The sequence below is a fragment of the Pseudorca crassidens genome, chromosome 16 (genome assembly GCF_039906515.1).
Source record: "Pseudorca crassidens isolate mPseCra1 chromosome 16, mPseCra1.hap1, whole genome shotgun sequence".
NCBI classification, from domain to species: Eukaryota; Metazoa; Chordata; class Mammalia; order Artiodactyla; family Delphinidae; genus Pseudorca; species Pseudorca crassidens.
In genome coordinates, this window is record NC_090311.1 from 58,898,446 (window position 1) to 58,925,455 (window position 27,010).

Genomic DNA, 27,010 nt, shown 5'->3' on the forward strand with positions numbered 1-27,010 from the left:
TGTTTACAGTGAGGTGAGGAGGGAATGAGGGTGAAGAGAGAAAGACATGGTACTAGTTAGAGAAGATGGATGAGTCGGGAGTTTTTAAAATCTTGCACTTGACTGTATTGTGTAGACTACAGAGAAGAATATAATCCAGAATATGAGGGGTTAAAAATATTGGCTAACTGAGGAACCAGTGTTTGGATAGCACAATGAGAGAGGGACTCCTGAGCCCAGGTCAAGGGGTCAGCACATGAGGGATGATGCTTCTGAGACCTGGGATTAGGTTGCAGGGGTGTGAAAATCAGCTTGTGGTTAGAATGCTGAAGTTGAAGTTCTTGCTTGATGATCTCTCATTTCACTTTGTGGAGAAGTTTACACTTTGGAGGAGGAGGTGAAATATGAGATCTGGGGAAGGTAGATAAGGTTGGGAGAGTTGCTTCGGGAACTAGGAAAGGGAGCGGCCAGAGGGGAAGGAAGGCAGGATGGCCCTGTGGGGGTGTGGGCACCAGGCTGCATGTTGTAGGATTTATTTTTTTAGCAGGCTGGCCAAGGTAACAACAGCAGAGTGAGGGGATGAGCCACTTAAAATGGGTACTCAAGAACTGCGGAAACATTATGTTCTGGGGTCGTGTTTGTGGACCCCACCCTCCATCCTCCTATATATCTCAGCAGACCCTGAGAACATCTCTGTATTAGGATATGTAATCATTGATGCTTGTATTGCTGACCCTGTGTCATCAGGGAAATGTAAATCATGTTCAGGGGACTCTGTTTAAGGAGGAAGTTAGCAGTGATACATTGAAGAAAAATTCCTATCCAAAACGGTGAAAAGAATTAATGCTTCAAGGTAAAGATCCTTAGCTTCTCAGATCACAGCTTCGTTTACGACCTTGTTGGCGAGTGGGATGGTTGTTGAGAGGAACTCTTAGAAGGAATGAATGTTCTCTCTGGAGAGCAGGAACCCTTTCTGTTCTCTCACTGCCCAGAATCTGGAGCCCAGTAGGTGCTCACTAAATAGTTGCTGAAGGAATAACTGCATGAGGATCACAACACACAAAATACTCTCCCGTTCCATAGCCTCCATCTCCCAAGGAAGATTAGAATGCTCTCTTGGGCACCTTCATCCAGCATCAATTACCGGTGGTGTTTTCATGAAAACAGATTATTGTCCTTACATAACCTTGATTTTTGGGTAGTGCTTTTATTGTAAAAGCATTTTCACATCTATGACCTCATCTTATCTTCAGAGCAACTCTGGGGCGGCTGAGCACATGGCCACCGGTGCTGGGACTATGGTGAGGGGCCTAGGATCCGGTGGGGGGCTCACAGGCCTGTCTATTTGGCTTCCAGCAACGGTCCACAGTGGCATCTATGATGCATCGTCAAGAGACCGTGGAGTGCCTACGCAAGTTCAATGCCCGGAGAAAACTGAAGGTGAGTCTAGCCTTCCGGGCCGGGCTGCCAGCATCCTGAAATCATACCTTTCAGCAGTGCACCCCCTGCCCCATCACAGAAGGAAGCTCCCCTCCTGGCTGGAGCTGAGCTATGAAGGTTGTACTCATTGGGAGCCCCTAGCCAGCAGCTGCCCTCTGCCTGAGAACAGACTGTGCTTTTCTAGAGCCTGATGGAATTCACAGGACCCTCTTCTTTCCCCAGGGTGCCATCCTCACGACCATGCTTGTCTCCAGGAACTTTTCAGGTATGTTTTCAGCTGTGCACTTTAACTCTACGAGGTGAGTGGGTCAGAATGGGCTGTTGCCATATATCATGCCATCCTGACACTGGGTGTCTCAGGCAACACCTTGACCAAGATGATGAGGATCCTGTTTGGAGGGGCTGCTGCAGCTGAGTTTTGTAACCTGAAATTCTGGGGGGCTTTACTTGACTTCAGGTTTATGAACTGTATTCCCTAGAACCTCCCAAGGAGTAGTCTGCCCAGTCTTCCATTTACCTTGTCCCTGGGTATTCTTACTTAATTGTCTGAAGACTCTCAGCACTTTAAGATTTTAGCCAGTCTCAAGGGCATTGGAGGATGTGCTGGGAAAAAGAAGGAGATGAGATGTAGTGAATCTTCCCAGACACCACCATTAATTGGCTGACTGGGACGATCACTACATCGTTGTGTCCAAGTGGAGATGACTGATAGAAATTATTCCAGATGTTTAAACCTTTTACAGGGACTGTGCTTAAAATATTCTCTTTTGTACCAACTGTAAAAGTGAAGAAATAGAGACCAGCAGGATGGAGGGAAAGGAATTTGCTTAATGTTGCGTGAGGAATTGGGAGAGTTGGGACCAGTAATTTGTAAATCACACTTGACATTTCTTTTTAAGATGCAAGACATTCCACCTTCCCCCTCCCCCCACCCTCATCATTGTTTGCCCTCACTTGGGAAGCACAGTGGCTTTTCTGTGAGGAAAAGATTAATGACGGGACTTAAGACAGAAAGGTTTCTTCCCAGTTTGCCTTTTCCCCTGATCTTCCCTCCCCCTAACCCCCAGCCCCACTGTTTTGGTTCAAGACCCCCTTCTCATTCTCATAACCAGACTCCCTCCCTTGCTTTCCTTCTACACAGCCATGGGGGTGGGGGGGTTGTGTGGGGGGGAGGCTCAGGTGGGCAGCTACCTGGGCAGAGATTGCTCCCTTGAGCTTGAGTCCACGGGCTTGGCTGTACTGGTTCCCGGTAACCTCCAGCCCTGGCTCTGGGGCTTCATGAGCTCTAGCCCGAGTGAGAGCCACAGGGCCCTGGAGGGTCAGGACTGGAGAGTAAGCTGGGAGAGTGTCCCCCTCAGGCCCATCCCCTGTGACCCTAGTTGGGGCTCGATCTTGTGTTCTGAATTCACCTCACAAATGGGGACAGGAGGGCACAGTGGGCCACCTCCTGCAGAGGTGGAGCTGTTGTCCCACATCAGGCCTCTGGTCCTCTAATTACTTGCACCTTCTACTTTCTGGGTTTAAGAAAGCCTTTCTAGAGGACGCTCAAGGGCAGATATGTGCCGACCCTAGAATGAGGTGATCTCTTCTCTCTCTGAGTGGAAGAGATGTGAAACAGGCTGCTAGGAAATCAATAGCATGTGCCCCATCCCGTGGTCTCCGGCCTCTGCATCAGCCTCTCCCCGTCCATTTCATGAAATTGGTGTCCTGGTTTCAGGAACTCAGTCTCTCTGTTACAACACAGCACCTTCACTGATTCCTAAAGAGCCTCCTGTCCTTGCTGCCCAGACTTTGTCTGGCCGTGGCACTCACTTTGCCCTGGCGCAGGAGGCAAAAAAACAAACAAACAAAAAGGAATGCTGCAAGCACTCCAGGATGACCTCGTCTGCCCTGACTCTGGGACAGGTGGAAGACAGAGCCAGTCTCCAGAAGCTTCTGTAGGAAGAGGTGTCTAGAAGTATAATCAAGAAGGAAGGGCACTTGTGTGCTTCTTTAGGAACAAGTGAGGCTGTTTTCTGAGTTGATCCCAAATAGAAGGTTCACCTTATCCCTGGATTCTAGCAGGTTGGCTTGTGGTGCAGTCGGGGCTTCTAGAATGTATTGCTTAAGCGGCCTTTGTTTACTTTCTGGGCGCTCATTTTTGGGGCACCTACACCTTTGGAACTCTGAAATGCAGCCTCTCCTGGCCACCTGTCTTGAAGAGGGAAAGTGACGTGTGTCTCTGAGGAGTTGGGGGCCGTGGAACATCAGTGAACTGGCTGCACAAGGGCCACGGACCCTCCCTGGGCCCCGAGTGCCAGTCTCTCTACTGTTTGGAATGCGGCCAGAGGAAAGGGCTGCCCTCTGAAAATGTCCTCCTTTAGGTCCCCTGGGGAGGAAGGTTTGCAGATGAGGCTGTTTCCTGACAGCCTTAAGCTAGGGCTGGGCTGCCTCGGAAGGGACACGGCCCCTTGCCAAGTCAGGCTTTGACCTGCAGACCCTCACCCGAGGTGGTCGTGGGACAGGTGGAGCCGCGGGATCCCCCACGCCCTGTCCGAGCCCGGTTCTCTCAGGTTCCCAGACTGCTGCAGGGCTGGCTGCACCTGCTCACCAGCCTGCCCCCGGCACCTCTGCTCCCCCAGCTCGGCCGGCTTGGCCACGCCGCCCGGACCCTGCCGTGCACAGCGGCAGCGGGTTCCTGTGCCTCGCGCTGGGGCATGCTCGCTGCTGACTGGCCCCCGTGGCTTTGCGGCAGCTCTGTGCACTCAGAGACTGTATCCCCTCAGTTGGCAGGCAGAGCTCCGCCCCCGCCTCGCCTGCCGCGAGCGCCGCCGGCCTGGCCGGGCAAGGTACGTGGCATGAGTCCTCCCCGACCGCCTGCCTCGGCTCCCTGCCACCCCACCAGGAGGGCCAGCATGCCAGGCCCGCTCACCAGGGAGGCGAGTCCCATGCTTGCGGGCTGAGATGGGCATGCCGGACGGACCACCTAACTTGGCATCTGCGAGCGCATCGGTGTTACGGAGCCCCCTAACCAGCCGTGCATGCTGGGCGCTTGCCAACTCTCAGGAGGCAATAGCCTGGGACGTGGAGCTGGGCAGCAGGAGGCTTTCCTCCTGACGCCACCCGCCCGAGAGCCTGGCCTGCCTGTGAGGGCTGCGGCCAAGTTGGCCCGAGACAGCCCTGGCGTGGCCCAGAGCTGAGCTGCCCACAGCGGAAGACTAGGCTTCAGCGGCACTGGTGGGCGGCCCCAAAGGGGAAGCCACGCCCTTCACAATTGTGAAGTCTGGCATTTGCTGGCCTCGGGGTCTGAAATGCCGTAGAGTACAGAAGCTGTGCAGGTAGCCGCTCCTGAGTTTGGATCCTAGCCCTGCCACACCCTGAGCAAGTCACATCAGCTCTCCCAACCTTAGTTTCCTCATCTCTCCAATGGGGCTAAGAAATAACATGGTGACGATTAAGATCATGTATGTCTAAGGCCCTCAACCCTGCCTGTATGAGAAAACTTGTTAAGAAAGAAATCCTGATGCTGAGACCCCACCCCAGACAAATAAAATCAGAATCTCTAGGGCATGGGATAGGCATAAGCATTTTTCTCTAACTCCCAAGTGATTCTAATGGGCTGTCAGAGTAGAGAAATTTGACGTATGTAAAGCACTTAACACCGTCGGTGGTCAGGCATAGTAGTAAACACATTTTAAAAATAAGTTTCAAATCACCTCAGCGTAAACTGGAGATGGGACCAAAGGCCATTTTTGGAGGTCAGAATTCTTGTGATGCAAGGACCCTTATTCTCACTGGAGACCCAGCTTGGGTAGGAAAGGCTACCTGAAGGGAAGAATGGCAGCAATAGTGACAGTAGTTAACACCTGCTGAGTTCTTGCTATGTGCCAGGCACTCTGCTTAGTGCTTTTCATTGCCATTATCCCATTTTATAGATAAAGAAACTGAGGTTCAGGGAGGTTAAGTAACTCACACAGCTAGCAAGCAGTAGAACCAAGATGCAAACCCATCGAAGTCTAGGTGGATCAGACAGTTGGACTGATTCAATCTCCCTGGAGTCTCCCATCCACTGTCTGCTACTTTCTTGTGACCTTTGTGGCGAACAGGCATCACCAGCCTTCCTATGTGGAGCTCATCAGCCTTGAGCATCACCCTGTGCCTGGCTAGAATCTGTTTAATACCTCATTATTCTACCCAGTCCTTTCTGCTCAGTCCTTAATACCTCATTATTCTACCCAGTCCAGAGAGTAGACTGAGGAAAGGGTGGCAGTGAGGACATGCCCAGTCAAGGCTTCAACCCCCTGGCAAAACCTTCCTGTAGGTGGTCCTAGTCTCTGTGTCTGTGTCTGTCTGTCCTCACGTCTGGTCTCCTTCATGAACTGTGACACTCTTGTTTCTTGAGAACACTCAGTTGATGTCTTGCATCCTTGCAGCTTGGCTGTCCTGAGAATCTCCATGGCATCTAGGGACAGAGCCCTCACCTTTCACCCTGGCACTCTGCTTCCAGGCCTAGGTGGAAGCTGTTGAAGGCAGAGTTCCCAATGGCCCAGGCAGCCCCAGTACTGAATGTGGTTTCTCCTCCTGAATGCGGAGTGTCCCTGTTTCTGCTGAGCCCTCTTCCATGGCAGAGGAGATCCTGGGGTGCCACCCTGAGGGTCTGACGCTGCTTGAGATGCCCTTCTTGCTTTGGGGCATCAGGAAGGGCCTCTTCTAGGGGGTTCAGGAGACTCCTGGCCCCCTTGTCAAACACATCAGTCTCTTGCGGATCCAGCTGCCAGACTTCAGGATGGGAAGAGGGTACAATACAGGAGACTTGATTTTTCTCTTTGTTTTCACAGCTGCCAAAAGCCTATTGAACAAGAAGTCGGATGGCGGTGTCAAGGTAGGTGTCTCCACTCCTCCAGCCCAAGGTCTGGCCTTTCTCTTCCAACAGTCACTCCCAAGGGACTCCTTGGCACTTTGTCCCCCCTTTCCCCAAGAACCTTCCTATCCTTGCTTTTCTGCTTTAAACCAGAAACCTCTGTGCTCAGAACAGCAGGTTCCACTGGCCTGAGAGGGCAGAGGGATACGTGCTTCACCTGACCCTAGCTTGATTGGAAAGACTCAGGGGAGGTGATCCAAACTATAGTTTACTAGAGCTGAATCCTGAACGTGACTTCCAGACACAGGTTTCATCTCCAGGGCTTGACTCTCTGGGTTTTTTAGGTCACTGGTTAATCTTTTTTCTTTTTAAAGCACAAACCGATTTAATCAAATGAAAGCAAAGTTTGCCTGGTTGACTCAGGGTACAGGACTTGGCACCTGAAGCCACTATCCTTTTGTTCTTTTTTCTTATCTCCAAAGCACTTCCAGAACCCAGCTCAGATACCATTGAGTGAAAGTGTCAAACTTTCTCGAGGCATAGGCGCCTTAGACACAGGCCAGGGACATGGTACCTCACAGCTCGTTTTCATTTGGTGAGGGAACTTTTCCTGGGGGATGAGGGCAAGACAGGGGCCAATAGGGACCAACAAGAAGCCTTAGTGGGGGTGCTGCTTGGCCAAGGTAGAGGGGTCCTCACACAGCCAAGGTGTTCTAGGAGGCTTTGGGGGCAGAAAGGGCCCTGGGGCTGGGGCATTGGATAGGAGTTCATGCTATCTTGAAGCCTGCCAATTTACACCACGGAGAATTTCAAACCATTATTAAGCAAACCTTTAAGTTCCAACAAAAGTTTAAATTAGACCTTTCCCCAGGATCTTATGTCCCCAGCTGAGATATACCTGTGTGCCCCTTTCCCTTCCCCCATCCCTTCCTCTTTCTCTCATTGTCTGCATGCCTGCTTCCATGTACTTCTGCCCTAAGGAGGGGAGCTTGGGCTCCACGCACACTTGCTGACATGGAGCTGGGGTTGACTGGCAGCCCCTCAGTTACAGGGGTGTGAGCTCGATGGTGCAGCCAGGTTAGGAAAAGGTGGCTAGTTAGAGATTTTGCATATATTTTTCTGGAGGAGAAGCTAGAGTCAATCTTTACAAAGTATTTATTAAGTACCTGTCAGAGGCTCAGTGCTACATTCAGTTCTAAAGGCACACAAGAGGTATAAGAGGAGATGCAGGTTTCATCCAGCCTCAAGAATTGCAGGGTCAATTAAAAAGGAAAGTGAACAGATCTGGGATCAGCTAAGCCCTGAATAGTATATGGTACTGGACCCTACATGGGATGGTTCAGTCCAAGAAGCTTCTGGGGAAGAGACTTATTGGAGAAAACTAATAGGAGGTAGGAAGATTGGAACCAAGTCAGTGATTGCCTCTAGAGAATGGGATTGGAGGTGAAGGCAGGGTGGGGAGACACACATTTTGTTTTTTTACTTTGTACACATGTGTTTTCTTTAAGATGAGAATGTATTTTCTGTAACTTAAAAACAACAAAAAATATTTTTATGGGTTCTATTATACATATTGATGTTCTCTGCCCAACTGGAACATGGGGTGTTTGGTAGAGGGATATAAAAAATACAGCTGGATTGGTCTGGTTGAGCAGAGGAATTGGAGGTTTGTGTGTTAGACCACAGAAAACACCATAGACCACTGAGCAGGGAAGGTTAAGAGTGATGTTTTCGAAAGACTTGGCTAAGCGTGTAAGGGTGAATAGAAGAGGGTAGGAACAGCTGAAAGGCTGCAGGGAGCGCATATTCTTTCTCATGGGACACAGGACACCCAGGTATCAACTAGGATTTATTATAGTCTGGGTGTAGGGTGAAGAAAAGATGATGAGAAACAGAAAGGGTTAATATTCAAAATGACCACCAGAGGAGCACAGACCAACCACTTGGAATAGGTGCTGCCTGTAGGTCATTGGTCCAGCTCTACCCGTGGGTGCTGGGCTCTGATTAGACATTAGCTCTGATGAGAGGTATGGCAAAGGAAGTTCCCATTAGATATGGGAGATTTAAAAAGGGTCCATCAAAGGTAATGGCAAAGTGTCTTGAATATTGAAAGAAATGGTGGTATCTTTGCTAGAAATGTGAGTAGTCGTGAAGGAATGTTTTGGTGAGAAGAGAAGTTTTGTTTTGACCACACGGAGACTGAGAGACAAGTGAAGATCTGGGCAGAGAGGTCTTCAAAGGTGCTGGGAGATACCTGGTGTAGCCCAGGGAGGTGTGCAGAGGGACACTCACGTGAGTGAATCTCGTGTCCACTGAGGGAGGTACGTGCCAGGCAGGCGCTGGAGGAGCAGAGGGACGAGCTCCTGAGCCAGAACAGCAAATTTTCCCAAAGGAGATGGCCGAGGAACTGAGTTTGAAGGACTAGTTGGATTTTGCCAAGTTAAGGAGGGGAGCAGAGAGGAGAGGACATTCCAGGCAAAGGGAATACACAAGTTTGAAACAGCACGATGATTCTGGGAACTCCATTAGCTTTTGTATGACGGAAGCAGAGAGTGATTGCACAAAACAGGACCTGAAATGAAGCAGTGACAGCTGAGATGGTGAGAGGACGGGTTAAAGGTGTCATTAAGGAGTAGGTTTCTGGCAAAACTTTGTAGATACTGGCCTCAGGCACAGCCACGTAAGACTTGCCTAAGGAGCTAGTTAAAATACACAGATTCCAGGGTCCAGCCTGGAATTCAGATTCAGGAAGCCTTGGGCGGGAGGCAGAATCTGAATTTTAATAACACTCCCATTCCTCCATATGAATCCAAAGCACACAAATGTTGAAGAGTCCAGGAAAGGCAGAATTTCAGGGTTATCTGTTACTAAGGAGCTGGAAGAAGAGGAATTAGCAAAGGAAATGGAGAAAGCGGTGGAGGAAGAACAGAGGTGTGCAACAATGCCAGCCCTTACAGGAATGCTGAGAAGGATACAGGCTAGGCAACCAGAATCGGTAGTTAAATTGCTTTAAATGAGAACATATGCGGGGAACCTAGCCCAGGTTCTGACCCTGATTAGGTACTCCGTAAATGAGTTTTATGCTTGAGAAAAGACTGAATATAGAGGTGGGAACGGAAGCTAAGATGCAAGAGTTTAAGAAGGGCATGACCAACCAAAATTCAAAGGCCAACAAGAGACAGGTTGGAGAAAATATTCATAGCAGATGTGATGGGGTGAGTTAATATTTTTATACAAAAGAGCTTTCTCTAATAAATAAGAATACCCCCTAAAATCCAGCAGATAAATGGTCAAAGAAGATGAACTGACAATCTGAAAAGAGGAAGTAGAATGAGTTAACAAATGTGGATGTTTAGCCTCACTGGTATCAGAGAGAGGCAGGTGGAAACGAGGTGCCATCTCTTGACTCTTAAGTTGTGATGGTGGTGGAAGTCGGAATGACCCCTCCTAAAGCAGCCTGTGTGTCAAAATACACAAAGATTTTCCTGTTTTACCTTTTAGTTCTACTTCTGGGAATTTGTCCTAAAGGAATCCCTCAAAATATGGAAAAACTGAAAGCAGAAAGATGTTCAACATGACATTACTTATAACCATGAGAAGATGGGAAACATCAAAAGCCCAAAGGATAATGACTAAATAATTATGGGAAATCTAATCGACCATTACAAAGTTATTAATTTTTATGACTATATAATAACAGAAATGTTTCAAGTGGAAAAAGTGGGATATAAAGCAGTACATACAGTACTGTCTAAATTTTGTTTAAAAAAAAGTACTGGGCTTCCCTGGTGGCGCAGTGGTTGAGAGTCCGCCTGCCTATGCAGGGGACGCGGGTTCGTGCCGCTGTCCGGGAAGATCCCACATGCCACGGAGCGGCTGGGCCCGTGAGCCATGGCCACTGAGCCTGCGCGTCCAGAGCCTGTGCTCCGCAACGGGAGAGGCCACAGCAGTGAGAGGCCCGCGTACCGCAAAAAAAAAAAAAAAAAAAAGTACTTCTAGATTATATTCAGTGTATGATATGTGAATAGAAAAAGAACTGGGAGAAAACCCACTGAAGTGTTAATAGTAACTTCACTGGGTGATGGGAATTTGGGAAACTTTTATTTCATACATTTTTCTGTATTTTCTACATTTTTCACCTAGACCGTGTATTACTTTGATAATCAGAATAAAAATTAAGATACTATTTATTTTTTAAGTAAGACATTAAAAGAAAGTAAGGCATAAACTTGTATAGAGCTTACAACGATATGTTTAAATTGCATACACAAAAGACTGGTAACAGTGATAGGATTATGGGTGTTTTTTTCCCCTCTTTTCTCTTTTCCAAATTGCTTGTAATGTGGCTGCAGTCCTTTTATAATCAGGAACAAGTATATAATAATGAACAACGTGGTTGGATGAAAGTACTGCAAAAGGGGAAGGAAGGAAAAGACAAGGCAAGGTATGCGGGGTTTTGCTTTTCTGGGCCTTCTTGAAAGTCAAGGTGATAACCTGTGTTATGAGGGAGGCCTGTGAGGCCTCTCAGAAGATCCTGATCTGTCACATCCTGGATCTTTCTTTTAGACCCCATCCTCCTTTCCCAGCCCACCACACCCCCTCCCCAGTTTCTGCTGCTTAAAGTCCATAGGGAGATTTCTTTCTTGCTGTTCAGAAGCTTTCACAGATGCTCGGATAGTAGCATTGGTTTGAGCAGTGAGTCTACCTTGTGCAGTTGAATTTGGGGACTTCAGGTTCTGGCTAGGTTTCTTTGAAGATGCCAGTGACCCAGGGTCTCTGGAGGAGTGAGAGCCACTTAAGAGGACAAGACTTGAGGGGCCCCTAATTGAGGACAACTTGTGCATTCCACTAGTCCCAGGCCAGAATGACCATCCAATCTTAAAAGAAAGAGCGAGGAAGCAAAGAAAAGGAGAGAGAAATAAGGAAAAGAAGGAAGAAAGGAAAGAAGGAAGGGAGGGAGGAAGGGAGGAAAAACAAAAGGAAGAGAGAGATGCTATTATTTTCCTTAAGTACCGTTTGAATATTTGTTTAAGTGTGGAAAGGAGGCTTGAACCTTTTTCTGGTTTAAAATTTTTAATATTTAATTTTTAAACATAAGTGAAGTATGGTTGTTTAAAATGATCTGGTAATTAAACAGTGCTGCAGGCTGCCAGAGGAGGAGGCCAGCTATGCATGGCTGAGGGCAAAACCCTGAAGGGATGGAGAAAGAAATTGAAAGAAGCCTGCTCACCTGGTAGAAACTAACCCATGAGTAGAAAGGATTATCTCAAGTTTTCATGCAGGGCAGTTTAAGTAAGAGAGGCAGCTGGGAGCAAGTTGGGAACTTACTCCCCATTAGTTGAAGCAGACAGCAGAAAGTACCCTGCCTAAGGCAAGGTCTGGGTGAAAGCAACCTGCATGGCCTTTTGACTCCAAGACTGGCCCTGGTCTGTGCCCCTGCAGAGTTTTCAGTGCTGTAATTCCAGGCAAGTTAGAAACCTGTGCTCTGCTTCAGCCTGGGGAAAAACTAGAGTGAACAAACCCAGTTGAACTTGGCAAACATTTGTTGATCGTATGCTGACTTTTAGACATTTTGCTAGGAACCATGGAGATTACCAAGACAAATAAGATAGGACCTTCCTTCAAAGTGTTACCACTCTGGTTGGATAAAGGGAGAAGTATATATATGAATGTAAAGCAACTCCCTTTTTTTGGATAATTTGGAAGTAAAATCTCATATGTGGGTATATATGAAAGGCTAGGACTTCCCTGGTGGCACAGTGGTTAAGAATCCGCCTGCCAATGCAGGGGACACGGGTTCGAGCCCTGGTCCAGGAAGATCCCACATGCCGCGGAGCAACTAAGCCCGTGCGCCACAACTACTGAGCCTGCGCTCTAGAGCCCGTGAGCAACAACTACTGAGCCCGCGTGCCACAACTACTGAAGTCCGCACGCCTAGAGCCTGTGCTCCTCAGCAACAGAAGCCACCACAATGAGAAGCCCGCGCCGCAACAAAAAGCAGCCCCCGCTCGACGCACCTAGAGAAAGCCCGCGCATAGCAACAAAGGCCCAACACAGCCAAAAATAAATAAATAAATTTATTTTTTAAAAAAAAAAGGCTAAAGCAAGAGGCCTTATTATATTTAGGCTTTCTTTTTCTTTAGACCTATTTCTAAATTGTGGACCATTCTTTTAAATACTTGTAGTCCCCTTCTTTTGAATAGAATACATTCTCAAAAATGTCTTCTCAAGTAGAGTGTCAGCTTCTTGAGGGCAGGAACATTTATCTGTGTTCAGTATGCCTAGAATAGCCCTCAGTAATCATTTGTTGGCTATCGTTAGATGAATATGCGAGTAAAGACACACAGACATGTTCCTAGGGGACTTCTATCTCCCAGCGAGCTAATGATAAAATCCTCAATTACCTTTCACCTTTTAGACACAGTCTTCCAAGATATATTTTCAGTGTTCCGTGTGGTCTTTATTTTTCTGCTCTTGTTTCATGTCTGAACATAAAGCGTTTGAGCTTCTAATTGAGACTAAGGCATCCCTGCTTTCAGCATTCCCCGTGGTTTACATCTTTGTGTCCATAAGATCACTGCACTTTTAATCACCAGCACGCCTGCTTTTCCATTGCCCCCTAATTACAAAATGCAATAAAACATTGAAATCTTATAAATGAGCATGGCCATACCAACAAAGAAATGAATGCCAAAATTTAATATTTGTCAGATGATTTTCAAAAGTTCAACATCTTTCTCTGAAAAGGAGTTTTGGGAGTCCAGTGAAAAAAAGTGTAGGTTCAGAAGTCAAATGTTGTTAAAGCTCAGGATGACCTAGAGTAGCTTTTGCTCTTTACCTGATAGCTGCTCACTCGAATTTCAGGCAGACCTAGTAATGAAAGAAAATAAATAATCCTGTAGGTGAGCTAGATAAGCCCAAACCTATAAATTTGCAGCAAAATGTTACTTACTCTCATAGACTTGTGATTTAATCTCCTTTTAAGAGGTTTCTCTGAGCAAATCTGAGACACCTCAGAATATCCTCAATCTGTGTTTATGAACCTGACAGCAGAGGAGTTCTTCCTCTCCCAGGGTCTGGAGGGGTGTGTGTGCCTGTCTGTCTAGATGCTGTTTTAACCCTTCTGGTGCTGGACTCCAGGTCTCCTCCTTCTGCTCTTTTCTCCTGAGGCAGAGCCCATGCTGGTGCACTAACCTGCAGCGTCTCTGTGCTTCTCTTCTTACCTCCTCTTTCCCCTTCTCTTTCCCTTTTGCTGTGGTGTGTCCAGAAAAGGAAGTCGAGTTCCAGCGTGCACCTAATGGTGAGCCTTGCCTGCCCACCCATCCGCCCGCTCCATGCTGCCTGCGCCCGCCTGCCAGCCACGCAAACCCATTCTGCCATGTGCGTGTGCTTCACTCATCCTCACTGCATGTCTGTGCTGTGCGGGCAGGTGTGGCCTGTCCTGCCAGGCGGGAGCCATTGCCCGAGGTGGCCCAGCGGCCTAAGAAACGGGCACTGGAATGTGTGGTATGGCATTCCCTGCTGCAGCACTTGGACTGCCCCCAGCAGCCCAGGGCAGGATGTGAAGCTGGTAGGGATTCGGGGCCAGGTGGCAAGCACAAGGGGAGACCCTCACTCACGGTCGCTCAGGAGGAGAGACCCTGCTCACCGGGCACAAGCAGCCGTTTCCTACAGACTGTCAGCCAGCGGACTTCTGTGTGGTGTGCGGAGGAGCCGGTTGTAGGCTCTCAGCTCTGAGCCTCACTCTCCTGGCCTTTTCCCCTGTGCAAGTGCCCATTAGCACGCTGTGTCTGGTGTTTCGTCCTTCCCACCCTGCCCGCAGGAGCAACAGCTGAAAGGCTGCAGAGAGCGCATATTCTTTCTCATAGGACACAGGACACCCAGGGGAACACAGCAGCCTGAATCCTTATGAAACCATCTATTAAAGCCAGAAGTGGGGCCACCTGGGTGACATCCCAGCCCTCTGCAGATATGGCAGTTTTTACGGACACCCTGCAGTCCTTGCCCCCTTGCCCCCTGTCTCAGCTGGGCTTTGCAAATAGAATAGCTTTGTCCAATCAGCCCCAAACAGGTCCATATCAGCAGCTGAGCTAGGAGGGGTCTGCTCTTTTCTGGGGGAATATGGAAGAGAGCAGAGTTCATGTGAAATTAGATCCACATCCTTTCTACTCCTGGGGCCCCCCTTCTCCAGCCTGCAGAATTCAGCGGAGTCTGATAGCACTTAGGTGCCTGGCTTGAGGTTCCATGCCTAGCCCTGGGTTTGGGGACATCTCAACCATTGATAGCAAGTTACGGCTTCAGGTCTGGTCCAAGGGGCCATAAAAGAGGCCTCCAGGCAAGAAGAAGTAGGACAGTCTGGATGGCTTTCTGTATGTGTTTTAGGAGAGAAGAAGCACATCCTAGCTGCCAGTGTGCCCTCATTTGCGCCCTGCACAGAGATGGTAGCTGTACATTTGTCTCTCTGCTTGTTGAAGAATTTGCAGGCATCAGGCTGCTCCTCAGTGGCCACCGACTCCACAGGCACTCCCAGTGAGACTGAGTGTATTGGTTAGGGGATTGTAAGAGGCAGAGAGCATCAATAGGACTCCCTGCCCTGGAGATCGGCCTCCTTCCTTCCTCGTTATCCTCCCCCCACCCTCCCTTGCTGTGCCACTCAGTGTAATATTTTGAAAGGCAAGGAGATATCCCAGTGGTCTGCTGTTGGGAATGTTGGCATGCTGGGCAACCTACTCTTTCCTGGGGACTGGGTTCTGGATTCACCTGCTACTCCTTGGAGCTCTGCCCTCATTCCCAGCTGACCAGGTCGAAGATTGATCAGGCAGAAAGGCCAACAGCACAGCCCTGTCTCTACTCCCTAGGGTCAGTGGATGCATTTTGTATCCAAATTCCGCCCCTTTCCTCTCTGGACACCATCTCCTAGGCCAGGTTTTCTTCCTCTCCTTGTTCCTCTTCTTTTCAGATCAGGCTTCAGTCTGGTGTTGTAAGGGGAAGGATATGCAGGTGGCAGGTTGAAAGGGCAGCAGGGGACTGCCCACAGTTAGGGGACCCAGAGTTTCTGAATTTTGCTCTGCTTTCTTATAAACCACACTCCTTTCCCCCTATAAAGTGAGAAGATCCTGAATTTCTTTGGGTGTGAAGTATAATTGTTCAGTGACATGGCACCTGGCATCAGCAGAGATTTCTGGAGAGATGCTTTAAAACAAGTCTTCGGGCTCATCCCACCTCGAGGATGCCTCCTGGGCTAGGTCTCTGGGTCCCTCCAAATAATCTCCTCTGATCATCTCTCCAACCGTTGCTCCCATCCCGTAGTGTTATGGAGGCCACCTCAGGCCTAGCTCCTCCGGGCCAGGCCGGCGGTGCAAGGGAGGTCTGGGAGTCAGGCGGCTTTGGTGACTCTAGAGGAACTAAACCATCTGTTTTCTTGTCTCAGCCACAGAGCAACAACAAAAACAGTCTCGTAAGCCCAGCCCAAGAGCCCGCGCCCTTGCAGACGGCCATGGTACCTCCTGACTACCGCTTCTCCGCCCCTGCCCCTGGCTGCCTCCCCTCCTTCCTGCTTCCTCCCAGGCCTCCTTGGCCCTTTTCCTTTCTCATCCCTATAGAGCAGGCTGCTTTGCGCACTGCCCCATAGGCCCCTTCCCCCTCACTGTCGTGCTTGGCCGTGTTCCTTCCTGCATGGCAGAACTGCTGCTCCTGCTTCTTTGCTCTTGGCGGGGGGAGAGTGATCAGGGCTCTCAGCTAAGCCTCCCAGCCCCAGGCTGGGCCCTCAGTGGGTCTGCTGCAGGGGCCGGGAAGGTGAGTTGCTTATAAAAGGAGAGGGTAGGAGCTTTCTTGGGATCTGTACATCAGTTCTTGGAGGCCTCCTTGTAAAATCTGCCTCAGCCTCTCCTTTGCAAAGCAATGAATAGGAAGGGGGGCTGGGGTCCCCCACCTCTGGATGGTGCTGAGGTGTCTGGGTTCCTGGAGAGCCCCCATTGCTGTCCGAGTTCTGTCGGGGCTCAGCCAGGGGCACTGTGTGCTCTCAGAGCTCCCTCTGCTGGTGACTAACTAGAGTTAGCAGGGGGTATCTGGGAGAGAGGGAGGGGGAATTGTGCTGCCCCTCCTACTTCCTGTGGCCTCTGGAGCTGCCTGCTGTGGGGCTGTAGGGACAGGAACTCTGGGAGAGGCACAGGGTGGGTGAAGCAGGCGGCTCTCTGGGCTCAGCTTGCTGAGGGCCATCCTGGGTCTTTCTGGGAGACCTTAGTCCACTCTCCCAGCATCCCTGCCTCCTGCACTCCCCTTGATGAACACTGTTGTCAGGGCCCAGCCTGTTCCCTCAAGCCTACAGCTCCTCCAGTGTACTTGTCCCGTGGGAGAAAGGACACTCAGATTCAGCAGGGTTCAGGAACAGGGGCCCTTGTCCTCGGCTTCCCCAGTACCTGCTTCCATTAAGTGCCAGGCCTCTCCTCCTTACCAGCCAGTGCTGTCCCCTAAATCTGGGGCTTCCAGCTGCCTGGGACCCAGTTGAGCCAGGATATTTTGTCTTGTGAGCATGGCTGGCGAGCGGACCTCAGTGGTCATCATAGGGTCAATGTACGAGGGTTCTGGGGTAGGGTTGGCGTCCCTTAGGGAAGAGCTGTAGGTCTGTCCCCAGGTCAGGAGGGTAATTTTCATCTTCCCTCACAGGAGCCACAAACCACTGTGGTCCACAACGCTACAGATGGGATCAAGGTAAGTGGCTCCTGAACCAGTCTCCTGCTTTCCAGGTCAGCAGGAAACAGGTGGGCTGGGTCACAGGGTTTAAGCGTCCTGCAGATGGCAGCCTGCAGGCTGCACCTCAAGGCCAAGGTATTTGCAGAGTCTAGGCTGGGGGTAGCACATGCCTGTTTATCACTCTGTTGCCAGGGAGGGCATCATACCTTAGTGATGCTGAGCTCAGGCTCTAGAGCCAGACAGGCCTGAGTTTGCATCCTGGCCCTGGACCCCTGGACCAGTCACTCTCCCAGGCTGCACCTCAGTTTCCTTATCTGTAAAATGGGGATAATAAAAGTAGAATCTTCTTCCATGTGAAGTTTAAATGAGAGTAAACATTAGCTAGAAAAACAGAGGCAGTCAGACCCTAGAGCAGTCATTCCCCATTGCCTCACTCCTTTATGCCCTCAATAACCTTGTCTCCGTATTTTCACTACCATTAGTAAATACTTATTGAGCCCAAAACCATCCACGGCTCTGGTTTACAGAGGTGACGAGACTAAATCCCTCTCCACAGGTGTAGGGGAGGCAGATAATAAACCAAAAACCAAATAAATAAGATAAAATCCAGTAGTGATAAGTGCTATGAAGAAATGATGCAAAGTAAATAGATAATGAACAGGGCCTTTAGTTAAGTGGTCGGGGAAGGGCCTCCCTCAGGAGGTGATATTTGAACTAAAAACTAAAAGACTGGAAGGAGACAACCAGGCAGACTCTGAGGCAGAGTGCCCTGGACAGAGGGAATGCAAGGGCAGGGGCTTGGCACATATACAGGACAGAAGAAATCAGAGCTAAGGGTGTGGTGAGCAAGGGGGAGAGTAGCAGGAGGGTGGTGAAGCTGGAGGAGCAGACAGGACCTGCTCTGTAGGACTTGATAGGAGTTTGCATTTTTTTTTCCAGCAGCAATAAGAAGCTGTTGGAGGCTCTTAGCAGGGGAGTAATGGCATCTGATTTACACTCTGGCTGTGTTATGGGCAAGAACTTTAGGGAGGAAGCAAGTGTGGAAGCAGGGAGACCAGGCAGCTATTGTGTATTTCAGGTGCCAGATGTTGGCATCTTGGGCTGAGGTTGTAGCTGTGCATTTGAGGAGAAGAGGTAAGACACGTAATTTATTTTGCAGGTAGAACTGACAGATTTGGTTTTAGATTAGATAATTAAGATATGAGGGAAAGAGAGAAAGAAAAGAATCAGCATAAAAATCAAACCTAAAAGATGACTCTAGGTTTTAGCCTGAACAACTGGATAAGTGGTACATTTACTGACTTGGGGAAGACTCAGGATGGTGTTTGGGAATCCAGAGTTTCATAGGAGTCAGATGGCAAGGGTGGAAATAGAGCCTTCTGATTCCTCCTTGCAGCTCCCGTAGGAGCACATGCTCTTGCTTTTGTTCTGCTTGGCTCCTCTGGTTTCCAAGGGCCTCATTTATAGAAACTTGTTCTTTTTGGCCTGCAGGGCTCCACAGAGAGCTGCAACACCACCACAGAAGATGAGGACCTCAAAGGTAGGTGCTAGCCCTTGGTGGGGAAGGGGCCCCGGCAGTGTCCCAGGTACCTAGGCTCCAGTGGGGCACCTGCCTTGTCTGCCCCCAGAACTGAGATTGGTGGCTCCTTATACGCCAGGAGAAAGTTTGGCATAAAAGCTACTTTCCATGGGCCAAGATATGAGGCCCTGTCTCTTGTTGCTGGGCTGGGCAAGTGGCTTCTCTTCTTTGACCCCAAGTCTAGGATAGCTAAACGAGGGCTGTTCCTGAGGCCCAGGGCTCAGAGAACTGTTCCTGTTGCTGCTGCGATACGATATCCCAGAACAGGGACATCTTGAGTCCCTGCAGAAGCAGCCTATAGATGTCATGAGCCATTAGTAGGGTGACCAGTCATTCCAATTTCCCCAGGACTGTAGTGATTTCCAGGATGTGGAACTTTTGGTTTTAAAACTAGGACAGTCCTGGACACGTCGGGGTGGGTTGGTCACTCTTATCACAAAGCTTTGGTATGAGTGACGGAGTCAGAACCACATTTGGCCCTGTCCCAGTGGTCCTGTGCAGACCACCAGCTTAAGTTTGGGCCTGGCCAGAGTGTCAGGGGGTGTGGGAAGGCATGGCAGGCCAGGCTGCTGGGAATCTCTGTCCTGCTCTTTGGTTTGGCCTCCTGGAATTGCTCCCATGCCTTCAGTAAGTGACCTTAGGCCAGGTCCTCAGAAAAGTTGGAGGAACGTTACAGGACAGAGCTGAGAGAGCATGCCCAGCGGCGATAAGGGAGCAACAAATCTCTGGTAATACCAAAAAAAAAAAGGAAAAGGAAAAGAAAAAAGAAAGCATAAACGTATAAGGCAGTAAAGAACAGTGCTTCCAGGGCTGCTGGGATTGAGGTCAGATCAGTTCACTTCTGGCGATGCTGGCAGGGTAAGCGGCTCCTGCACTGCTGGGCTCTTGATCTTGTAGCCTTGCCCCCTAGAACATCTTCCCCAGGACTTGTACAGGCTGTTCGCAGGCTCCTCTGGAAGCCACAAACCCAGGTCTGTGCCCCTTCCTGGGGCTCTCAGCTGGGAGGCCTCTGTGGCAGAGGCGGCGGCGTGGGACGTGGTCCAGCGTCCACAGCAGCCCGAGGCATCGCCTTGCCCCGGCTCTCAGTGCCACGGGCTCGGGTCCTGTCCGGCTTGCTCGCTCACCTGCCTTGTTCTGTTTGTTTTGGCTGCTCTGCCTTGCCCTGCCCTGCCCTGCCCTGGCTGGCTAGCTGCCCCGCTCCGCACTGGGAATGGCAGCTCGGTGCCTGAAGGACGGAGCTCCCGGGACAGAACAGCCCCCTCTGCAGGCATGCAGCCCCAGCCTTCTCTCTGCTCCTCAGCCAGTAAGTGTGAGGGAGGCACATTCTGGCTTCCGTCTCCCTGGCTTGTCCTGAAGCCCCTCGGGGATTCCCCCCCCAGCCCCTCCCCAGAGCTGTCAGCCCAGCCCAGCTGTCCGTTTGGTCAGCCTCAGGAGCTCAGCCTCTGCTGGGTGTGGGAGCTGATTGGAGGTGCTGTTAAGACCAGGCAGGGGCCCTGAGACTGGGGCCCAAAGACATGAAGAGCGGGTGGAAGATCGTTGCAGGAGGGAAGGAGTAGAAAGCCACTGGGATGTGCAGTGGGCCTTGCCTTGGCACCGAGTGGGAAGAAAGGTGGAGTCAGAAGTCAGGTCCAGGGTAGTGGGCATGGGGTGGGGGGGTGAAATTTGCCATAGTCAAGAAACCATGTCGGGATGTGGTGCTTCTTGAGGCTAAGCGTAATATCATATTAAGAGCTTGGGGTGAGACAGGCCTGAGTTTAAATCCAGCTACACTACCTTCAAAAATGTGTAAAGTAACTTAACCTCCCAGAGCTACAGTTTACTTATCTGTAAAGTGGGGATAAAATGGCACCTACCTCATAGCATTACGAAAAATAAATGGGATAGTAGAATGTCTGGGTATGATGCTTTGCTGGGTTAATGGTAGCTTGTATTTATATTTTTAGTTGTGTTTTTGTAGAGGATGCCTTTGTCTGCTTCTTTCCCTCCTACCGTCTGTCCTTTCAGAGTTTCTAAACACGATCCTCTTCACCCATAGGGCCCCAGTCAGGTCCTGCAGATGGGTGTGGTGGGGTTGGAGAGGGTGTGTGTGTGTGTGTGTGTGTGTGTGTACGTGTGCCTACCTGCTTGCCTCTAGAAAGTGGATAGAGCTCTGTGGTTCCCCTCACCTCCTGTTTATGCACCTAGAGCTGCCCCCATGGTGGTGCTGGTGGCTGTAGAGCCCCCCTCCTGGCTGTACCATTGGCTGCTCTGCCTTCTCCCAGTGGTGCCCCTTAGCTGTGCTGTCCTAATGCTCACATTTGTCTTGCAGCCTCTCGCTCCTGTGAGGAAAGGCTTGTGGCCTGGGCCAGCCTGGGGCTCCGGTCAGGGTTAGCCCGAGCTCAGTACGAGGCCTCCCTTACCCTGGCGGTACCCTCTGCTAATAGTGGCGCTCCCTGTAAGTGAGCTGCCTAGGAGAGCAGGATGTTACCAGCAGTCCCTTGGCTTGGGATTGGGGTTGGGGGCGCTCTGAGGGCACCAACTCTGCCTGCCTGTCCGTCTGAAGCTTGTCTTGGTTTTCCTGAGGGACATGTCCTGGCTTGAGAGCTGGTATGAGACTTAGAGCCTTTCCAAGGCTTGTCCAGGGTAAACGGAACTGTCTCACTGGTGAGAGGCTCCATTTAAAAAAGAGTGTTTGTAGTTCCAAGATCCTTTATCCCAGAAAAGCCCTGTGGAGGAGATGAGCAGGGTGAAGAGAATTAAGCATCCATCCCAGGGCTCTGTTCATCCTTTGGAGACCTCATCCCTGGCTAGATTCTGCTCTCAGGCTGGCTGTCGCCCAGGGCTAAGTTCTGGACCACTAAGTGAGGGCTGGGGGTGGGGAGGTGGTAACTGAGACCTGACTGAGCCCCTTCAGGTGAGAGAAGCAAGTGGGTGGTGGAAACAGCCCTATCGGGAGATGGTTCTTTGAGAGGCTAAACCTGCTAGGGATCAGATACACAGACTGAGGGCAGAATATTCACAATGTGTCAGGCTCCTCAGCTGTTAAAGACAAGAGTGTTTTCTGCATCCTGGTTGTTGATGGAGAGGGAGGCAAAGGCCAGAGGATCATAAGGCGGGCTTTGTGCGGGGGCGGGGGGGGTGTCGTTAGCTCTATGGACAACAGAGGGGGAATGGAGAGAAAGGTGGGCTCATCTTCCTGCAAAGGGCCTTAAAGACAGAGAAGACAGGGATGTCTTTGTCAGAGAGATCACAGGGGATTCTCTGAAGGATTGGGGAGGGCTTTCCGTCACTTGGGATATTCCCAGTCTCCCACGGGTAAATTGCTATATTTTTCCCCCCACAGTGCGAAAACAGGAGATCATTAAGATCACAGAACAACTAATTGAGGCCATCAACAATGGGGACTTTGAGGCCTACACGTGAGTAGAGACTTATTTCCTTGAGACCCAAGTCATCTCTCGAGGCCTTCCCTCTTCCCAAAAAGCAGCTGGGACCAGGGGTAAAGAGAAGGCTGGGCCTTGCACACAGTGTCTGAGTTAAACACCAGGCCCCTAGCCTGGGAGCCCTTCCAGGTAGACATCAGTGATTGAGCCCGCCTGTGGTGTCTGGGCCATGGGCTGAAAGGGCAGAGCTAAGTGGCTTGGCAGGCAGGGCTCTAAGATCGCAGCCGTGTTGTCAGGCCCAGCCCACAGATAACCTGCTGCGGGACAGACACCACTGATGGGGAAGAGAGACGAGTAATTCTCGTACAAGACTGATGGGCTGCTTTTTTTTTTCCCCCTGCAGGAAGATTTGTGATCCAGGCCTCACTTCCTTTGAGCCTGAGGCCCTCGGTAACCTCGTGGAAGGGATGGATTTCCATAAGTTTTACTTTGAGAATCGTGAGTGGGTTCGTGCTGCTGAGATACTCCTGCCTGCCCCTCACCCCCTTGCCTCTGTCCCCGCTCACCTTCTCCTCTTCCCAGTTGCCCGCTTTTCCCTTACTGGACCTGCCTGCCGCACCCTGGTCTATGTGCTTGCCCCCTTGGGCCCTGAGGATGGTCTTCAACTGGCACCTTCAAAGGGCCGCCTCCACAGCCCCGCCTGCCCCTCCATTCTGCAGCTGCCTCGTGGCAGTGCCAATGCCAGTTGCCATAATCAAGGCCACTGTATTTCTTTAAGCCTCGCCTTGTTCCAAGACGATTGGAAACCATGCGAGGTTAGGTTGAAATGATCTCAGCTCTGTGTCTGCAGGTTTCAGAGTAGAGGAAATTAAAACCATGATAAGAATGTGCAAGCAAGTAACAGGGCGCTGTTGGTGATTGTGAGATCGGAAGTTGTGGCTAGGGTCCTCCTAGCCACGAGGGAGATAGGAGTCCTGGCTGGGAGCCAGGGGGGCAGGGTATATGCCCTGGACAGTTCCTGGAAGTCCCAGAGGATAAGAAGCTGATTCATCTCCTCCTCCCATCTTTCTTTCCAGTAAGACCGTCCCCCTTCTTATTTTTTTCTCATCTTTCCCACTTTATCCTGGGAAAGGATCCTGCCCTGGATTTTATTTTCTCACTATTTTCTCTACTAACTGCCATCCTCTCCATGTCTTAGCTGGTTATAAACCCTAGGTTATCTAGGTAATTCTGTCAGCCAGAAGCAATTCCAGAATTTATAGAAGCTCTCCAAAAGGTCTCATGTAGCCCCTAATATTTGAATTGAAGTAAAATATGAATCTCAATAAAAGCAACACAATCCATAGTGTTTGCTGATAATGGCAACCCATCTTCTCTTGGTTTTCCCCCAGAGGACCTGGGAACCCTGGGAATATCCTGAGCTTGGTGCTTTGGTGACTTTTTTTTTTTTTTTAACTTTGGATCTTTTTAAAATCAGAAATCAATTTTGAATATTTTAAGTTCTTGATTTTGCTCTGTAACCCTAATTAGGGACAAGCCAACCCTTATGAAATCTAAACCCACCTATTAGGGTAGAAAGATCATCATAGGCTTTCGTTAAGATAGTCCTGAGTTCAAATGTTGTGTGATTTGGACAAATTACTTAACCTCCTTGAGCCTATTTCCTTATCTTACAAAGAAGAAAATAATATTGACCAAGGAGTATGGCTCATGCGTGTAAAACCCCTCAGCACAATGTCTGATTAAAACAGTAGCTGCTATTATCATTGTTCCACACCTTTCTCTTCCTTTTGAATAATCAAGACTAATCTGATGGGGTTTCCCAGCCTCTGGAAGGTGTATGGGGACTTGGAGACTCACAGAATGGTTACTGGAGAGAGGGTGAGACTTGGGAAGTGCAGGCTGGGAGGAAAATGCCAGTCCCCAGGCCTGACACCCTCCTACCTACCCCACCCTTCCCTGCCCCCTACAGTCCTGTCCAAGAACAGCAAGCCCATCCACACCACCATCCTGAACCCGCACGTCCACGTGATTGGAGAGGACGCGGCTTGCATCGCCTACATCCGCCTTACCCAGTACATCGATGGGCAGGGCCGGCCTCGCACCAGCCAGTCAGAGGAGACCCGGGTCTGGCACCGCCGGGATGGCAAGTGGCTCAATGTCCACTATCACTGTTCAGGGGCCCCTGCCGCACCGCTGCAGTGAGCTCAGCCACAGGTGCACCTGGTGGGGGGTTGGGGAGCGGCTGGGACAAGTGGGGTCAGAGGAGGAAGAAGAGGTTGAGAGGTGGCATTGGGGGAGGATACACGGGCCATCCCAGAAGAGTAGTGAAGGCTGGACAGTGTGGTGGTTGTAATAAGTCATGCTCTGAAGTCAGACAGACTTGGGTCTGGCTCCTTGACTCCAAATTGGGTGACCTTGGACAGGTTACTTCCCCTCCCTAAGCCTTATTTTCCTCAGCTGTCAATAAGGAAGAAGGAGGGACTTCCCTGGCGGTCCAGTGGTTAAGACTCCGCCCTTCCACTGCAGAGGGCTCGAGTTTGATCCCTGGTTAGGGAACTAAGATTCCACATGGCTGCAGTGCAGCCCAAAAAAAAAAAAAAAAGGAGCGGTGGCTACCTCCTTTGTTGTGGTGAGGATTAAATAATATACTTGTAAGTAAAGCACTTAGTAAGCAAATGTGAGGCAGTGTTATGTTTAAATACTAGCTTCTCCCCCATCGTCCACCCTCTCAGGCAGACTTGACCACGTATGTAGTGTGTTTAAGTCTCTGGAACTCCTCTGTGTGGGTATTGTCCTCTGTTCTGTTACCACGTCTGTTCTGTTTGACAGGGGCATAAGGAGATCCCAGCCGGAGGTCAAACCTTCGCAGCCAGTGGCTCTGGAGGGCCTGAGTGACAGCGGCAGTCCTGTTCGTTTGAGGTTTAAAACAATTAAATTACAAAGCGGCAGCAGCCAATGCACGCCCCTGCATGCAGCCCTCCCGCCCGCCCTTCGTGTCTGTCTCTGCTGTACCGAGGTGTTTTTTACATTTAAGAAAAGAAGATCGTTTAAAAAAAAAATGGGATCCATACCGTGATGCGTTTTAAAACCACCAGTAGCCCTTGGGCTAGCAAGAAGGCAGGAGTTTGTGTGATGCCCATCCTGGCACAAGCAATGGGCTCACCTACCAGCCCTGAAGAGGTGAGCTTAGCCTCTGGCCTCCATGGACTCAGGGGACCAGGCAAGAACTCTGACAGAACTTTGGGGGCTGTGATGTGATTACAGCCCCTGAGGTGGCCTACCTGCCCCAGGTCTAGGAATGGACGTCTTCAGAATTTGTATACACGCCTAGAATGAGGCTGATGAAGAACATCATGGCCAACAGACCTACTTGGGAGAGAACGCGGAGCTCCCAGCCTGCCGTGGAGGCAGCTGAGAAACAGTGGGCTCAGGACTGAGAAGCAGGGCCCGGACATTGCTGTACTGTACCATTTAGTATAGACGGGAAGAGAATTGGTGCTGCAGAAGTGTGTCCGCTACAAAGCTGATGAGAAACCTCGTGTTAGTCTGACATGCACTCACTGACTCATCCATTTCTATAGGATGCACAATGCACGTGGGCCCTGCTATTGAGGCCCAATCCTTGCAGCTGGGAAGTGGGAGGGGTTGCCGCTTTGCTTTGTGTTTGTTTTCTTATAACTTAGCAAGGAGAGAGCCGGGCCTTGGTCTGGGCTCCCCCTGCTGCCTTTGGCAGTTCTGTTTCCGTGCTGATTTGGATCATCTTTGTCTTGCCTTTTCATGCTGGTGGTCCCTGTGCTGACCCTCATCTGGACCTGGGCCCTCTGCCAAGTGCCCCTGTGGGATGGGAAGAGTGAGGCAGCGGGATTGAGTGATGGTTGTTTCTATGCATTCAGGCTGCCCTCGGGGCTGCCTCCCTTCTTCCTCTTCCCTTGCTGCACGCCCATCTCTTTTCCTGTCTTTGAGATTGACCTGACTACTCGGGCAAGAAGAGGTATCCTCTACAAAGAGACCTCCTTACTGACCAACTGAAGTATAGACTTAACTGCTGGACAATCTGCATGGGCATCACCCTGTCTCTCACCTGCATGTACCCAAAAGAGATGTCCAGAGCCAAGGCTCCTACATTCATTGTCCCTCTCTGTGCTCAAGGAGTTCCATTCCAGGAGGGAAAAATTTATACTCTAAGCAGATAGCAGAGAAGATAATGGAGGAGCAATTGGTCATGGCCTTGGTTTCCCCCAAAACAACTGTGCAGACCTGTCTGCACAAATGTCTGCACTACTGGGGGATAGATGGGTGGGCCCCAGCTCCCTGGACTGCCTTAAGGAGTCACAGGAGCTGGGAGAAGAGGCAAAGCTACAGGTTTACCTTGGAGCCAGGTGAGAAGAGAGCAGACTCACAGGTGCTGGTGCTTGGATTTAGCCAGGCTCCGCTGAGCACCTCCTGCATGCCCCAGCCCCTGGGCCCTAACCCTTTTCTGCCCTGCAGCCTGCAGTACCAGCACGCAGACACCTTCACCACAGGGTTTGGTTTTGCTGGCTTGAAGACAAATGGTCTTAGAGTTCATTAAGACCCATAGCTTCATATGGCTGCTCCAGCCCCACTTCTTAGCATTCTTAATCCTCTTCTGGGGCTAATGTCAGCATCTATAGACAATAGACTTAAAAAAAAAATCACCTTTTAAACAGGAAATGAGAAGGCATTTGATGCAGAATTTTTGCATGATGACATAGAAATAATTTAAAAATAGTGTTTGTTCTGAATGTTGGTAGACCCTTCATAGCTTTGTTACAATGAAACCTTGAAGATATTTAATAAAATAACCTTTAAACACTCCATTGTGTTACTGCTGTTGGAGGCTTATGGCCGGAGGCTTAGATTTAACAGCCTGGGTTACAAGGCTTCAGGTGGAGAAGATGTACCTTCTCCCACCCCTTTTGGGCTCATTTTAGAATAAGACTTCCTCATAAACTCATCAGCCTCCAATTAGTCGCCCGGTCTGCTGAGGCGAGTTTGGAGCAGGGGGAAGAACTCGGGCCCTTAGCGGGTGAGCTCTGAGTCTCGCCCCGCCCCCGGGCCCCGCCCGCGTCCAGGACAGCCTTCCCGCCCCTCAGT

The 27,010-nt window shown here is 50.2% G+C and overlaps 1 protein-coding gene across 20 annotated transcripts in view; it reads left to right on the forward strand.

The window, feature by feature from the left end:
- The window catches only part of CAMK2G (calcium/calmodulin dependent protein kinase II gamma), a 54,361-nt gene extending 27,630 nt beyond the window's left edge, over window positions 1-26,731 (forward strand). For 3 of the 20 annotated variants that reach the window (XM_067710485.1, XM_067710501.1, XM_067710502.1), the window contains 13 exons: window positions 1,336-1,419; window positions 1,642-1,684; window positions 4,185-4,247; window positions 6,237-6,280; window positions 13,527-13,559; window positions 15,690-15,758; window positions 16,925-16,969; window positions 18,443-18,491; window positions 19,720-19,833; window positions 21,853-21,928; window positions 22,296-22,390; window positions 23,865-24,109; window positions 24,725-26,731. In XM_067710485.1, coding sequence (XP_067566586.1) covers window positions 1,336-1,419; window positions 1,642-1,684; window positions 4,185-4,247; window positions 6,237-6,280; window positions 13,527-13,559; window positions 15,690-15,758; window positions 16,925-16,969; window positions 18,443-18,491; window positions 19,720-19,833; window positions 21,853-21,928; window positions 22,296-22,390; window positions 23,865-24,097 — 948 coding nt within the window. In that variant the 3' untranslated portion in view covers window positions 24,098-24,109; window positions 24,725-26,731. Of the gene's footprint in view, window positions 1-1,335; window positions 1,420-1,641; window positions 1,685-4,184; window positions 4,248-6,236; window positions 6,281-13,526; window positions 13,560-15,689; window positions 15,759-16,924; window positions 16,970-18,442; window positions 18,492-19,719; window positions 19,834-21,852; window positions 21,929-22,295; window positions 22,399-23,864; window positions 24,110-24,724 lie in introns of those variants that run through there. The other 17 variants (XM_067710497.1, XM_067710488.1, XM_067710486.1 and 14 more) reach the window with 17 other exon arrangements.
- Window positions 26,732-27,010: the final 279 nt, after the last annotated feature.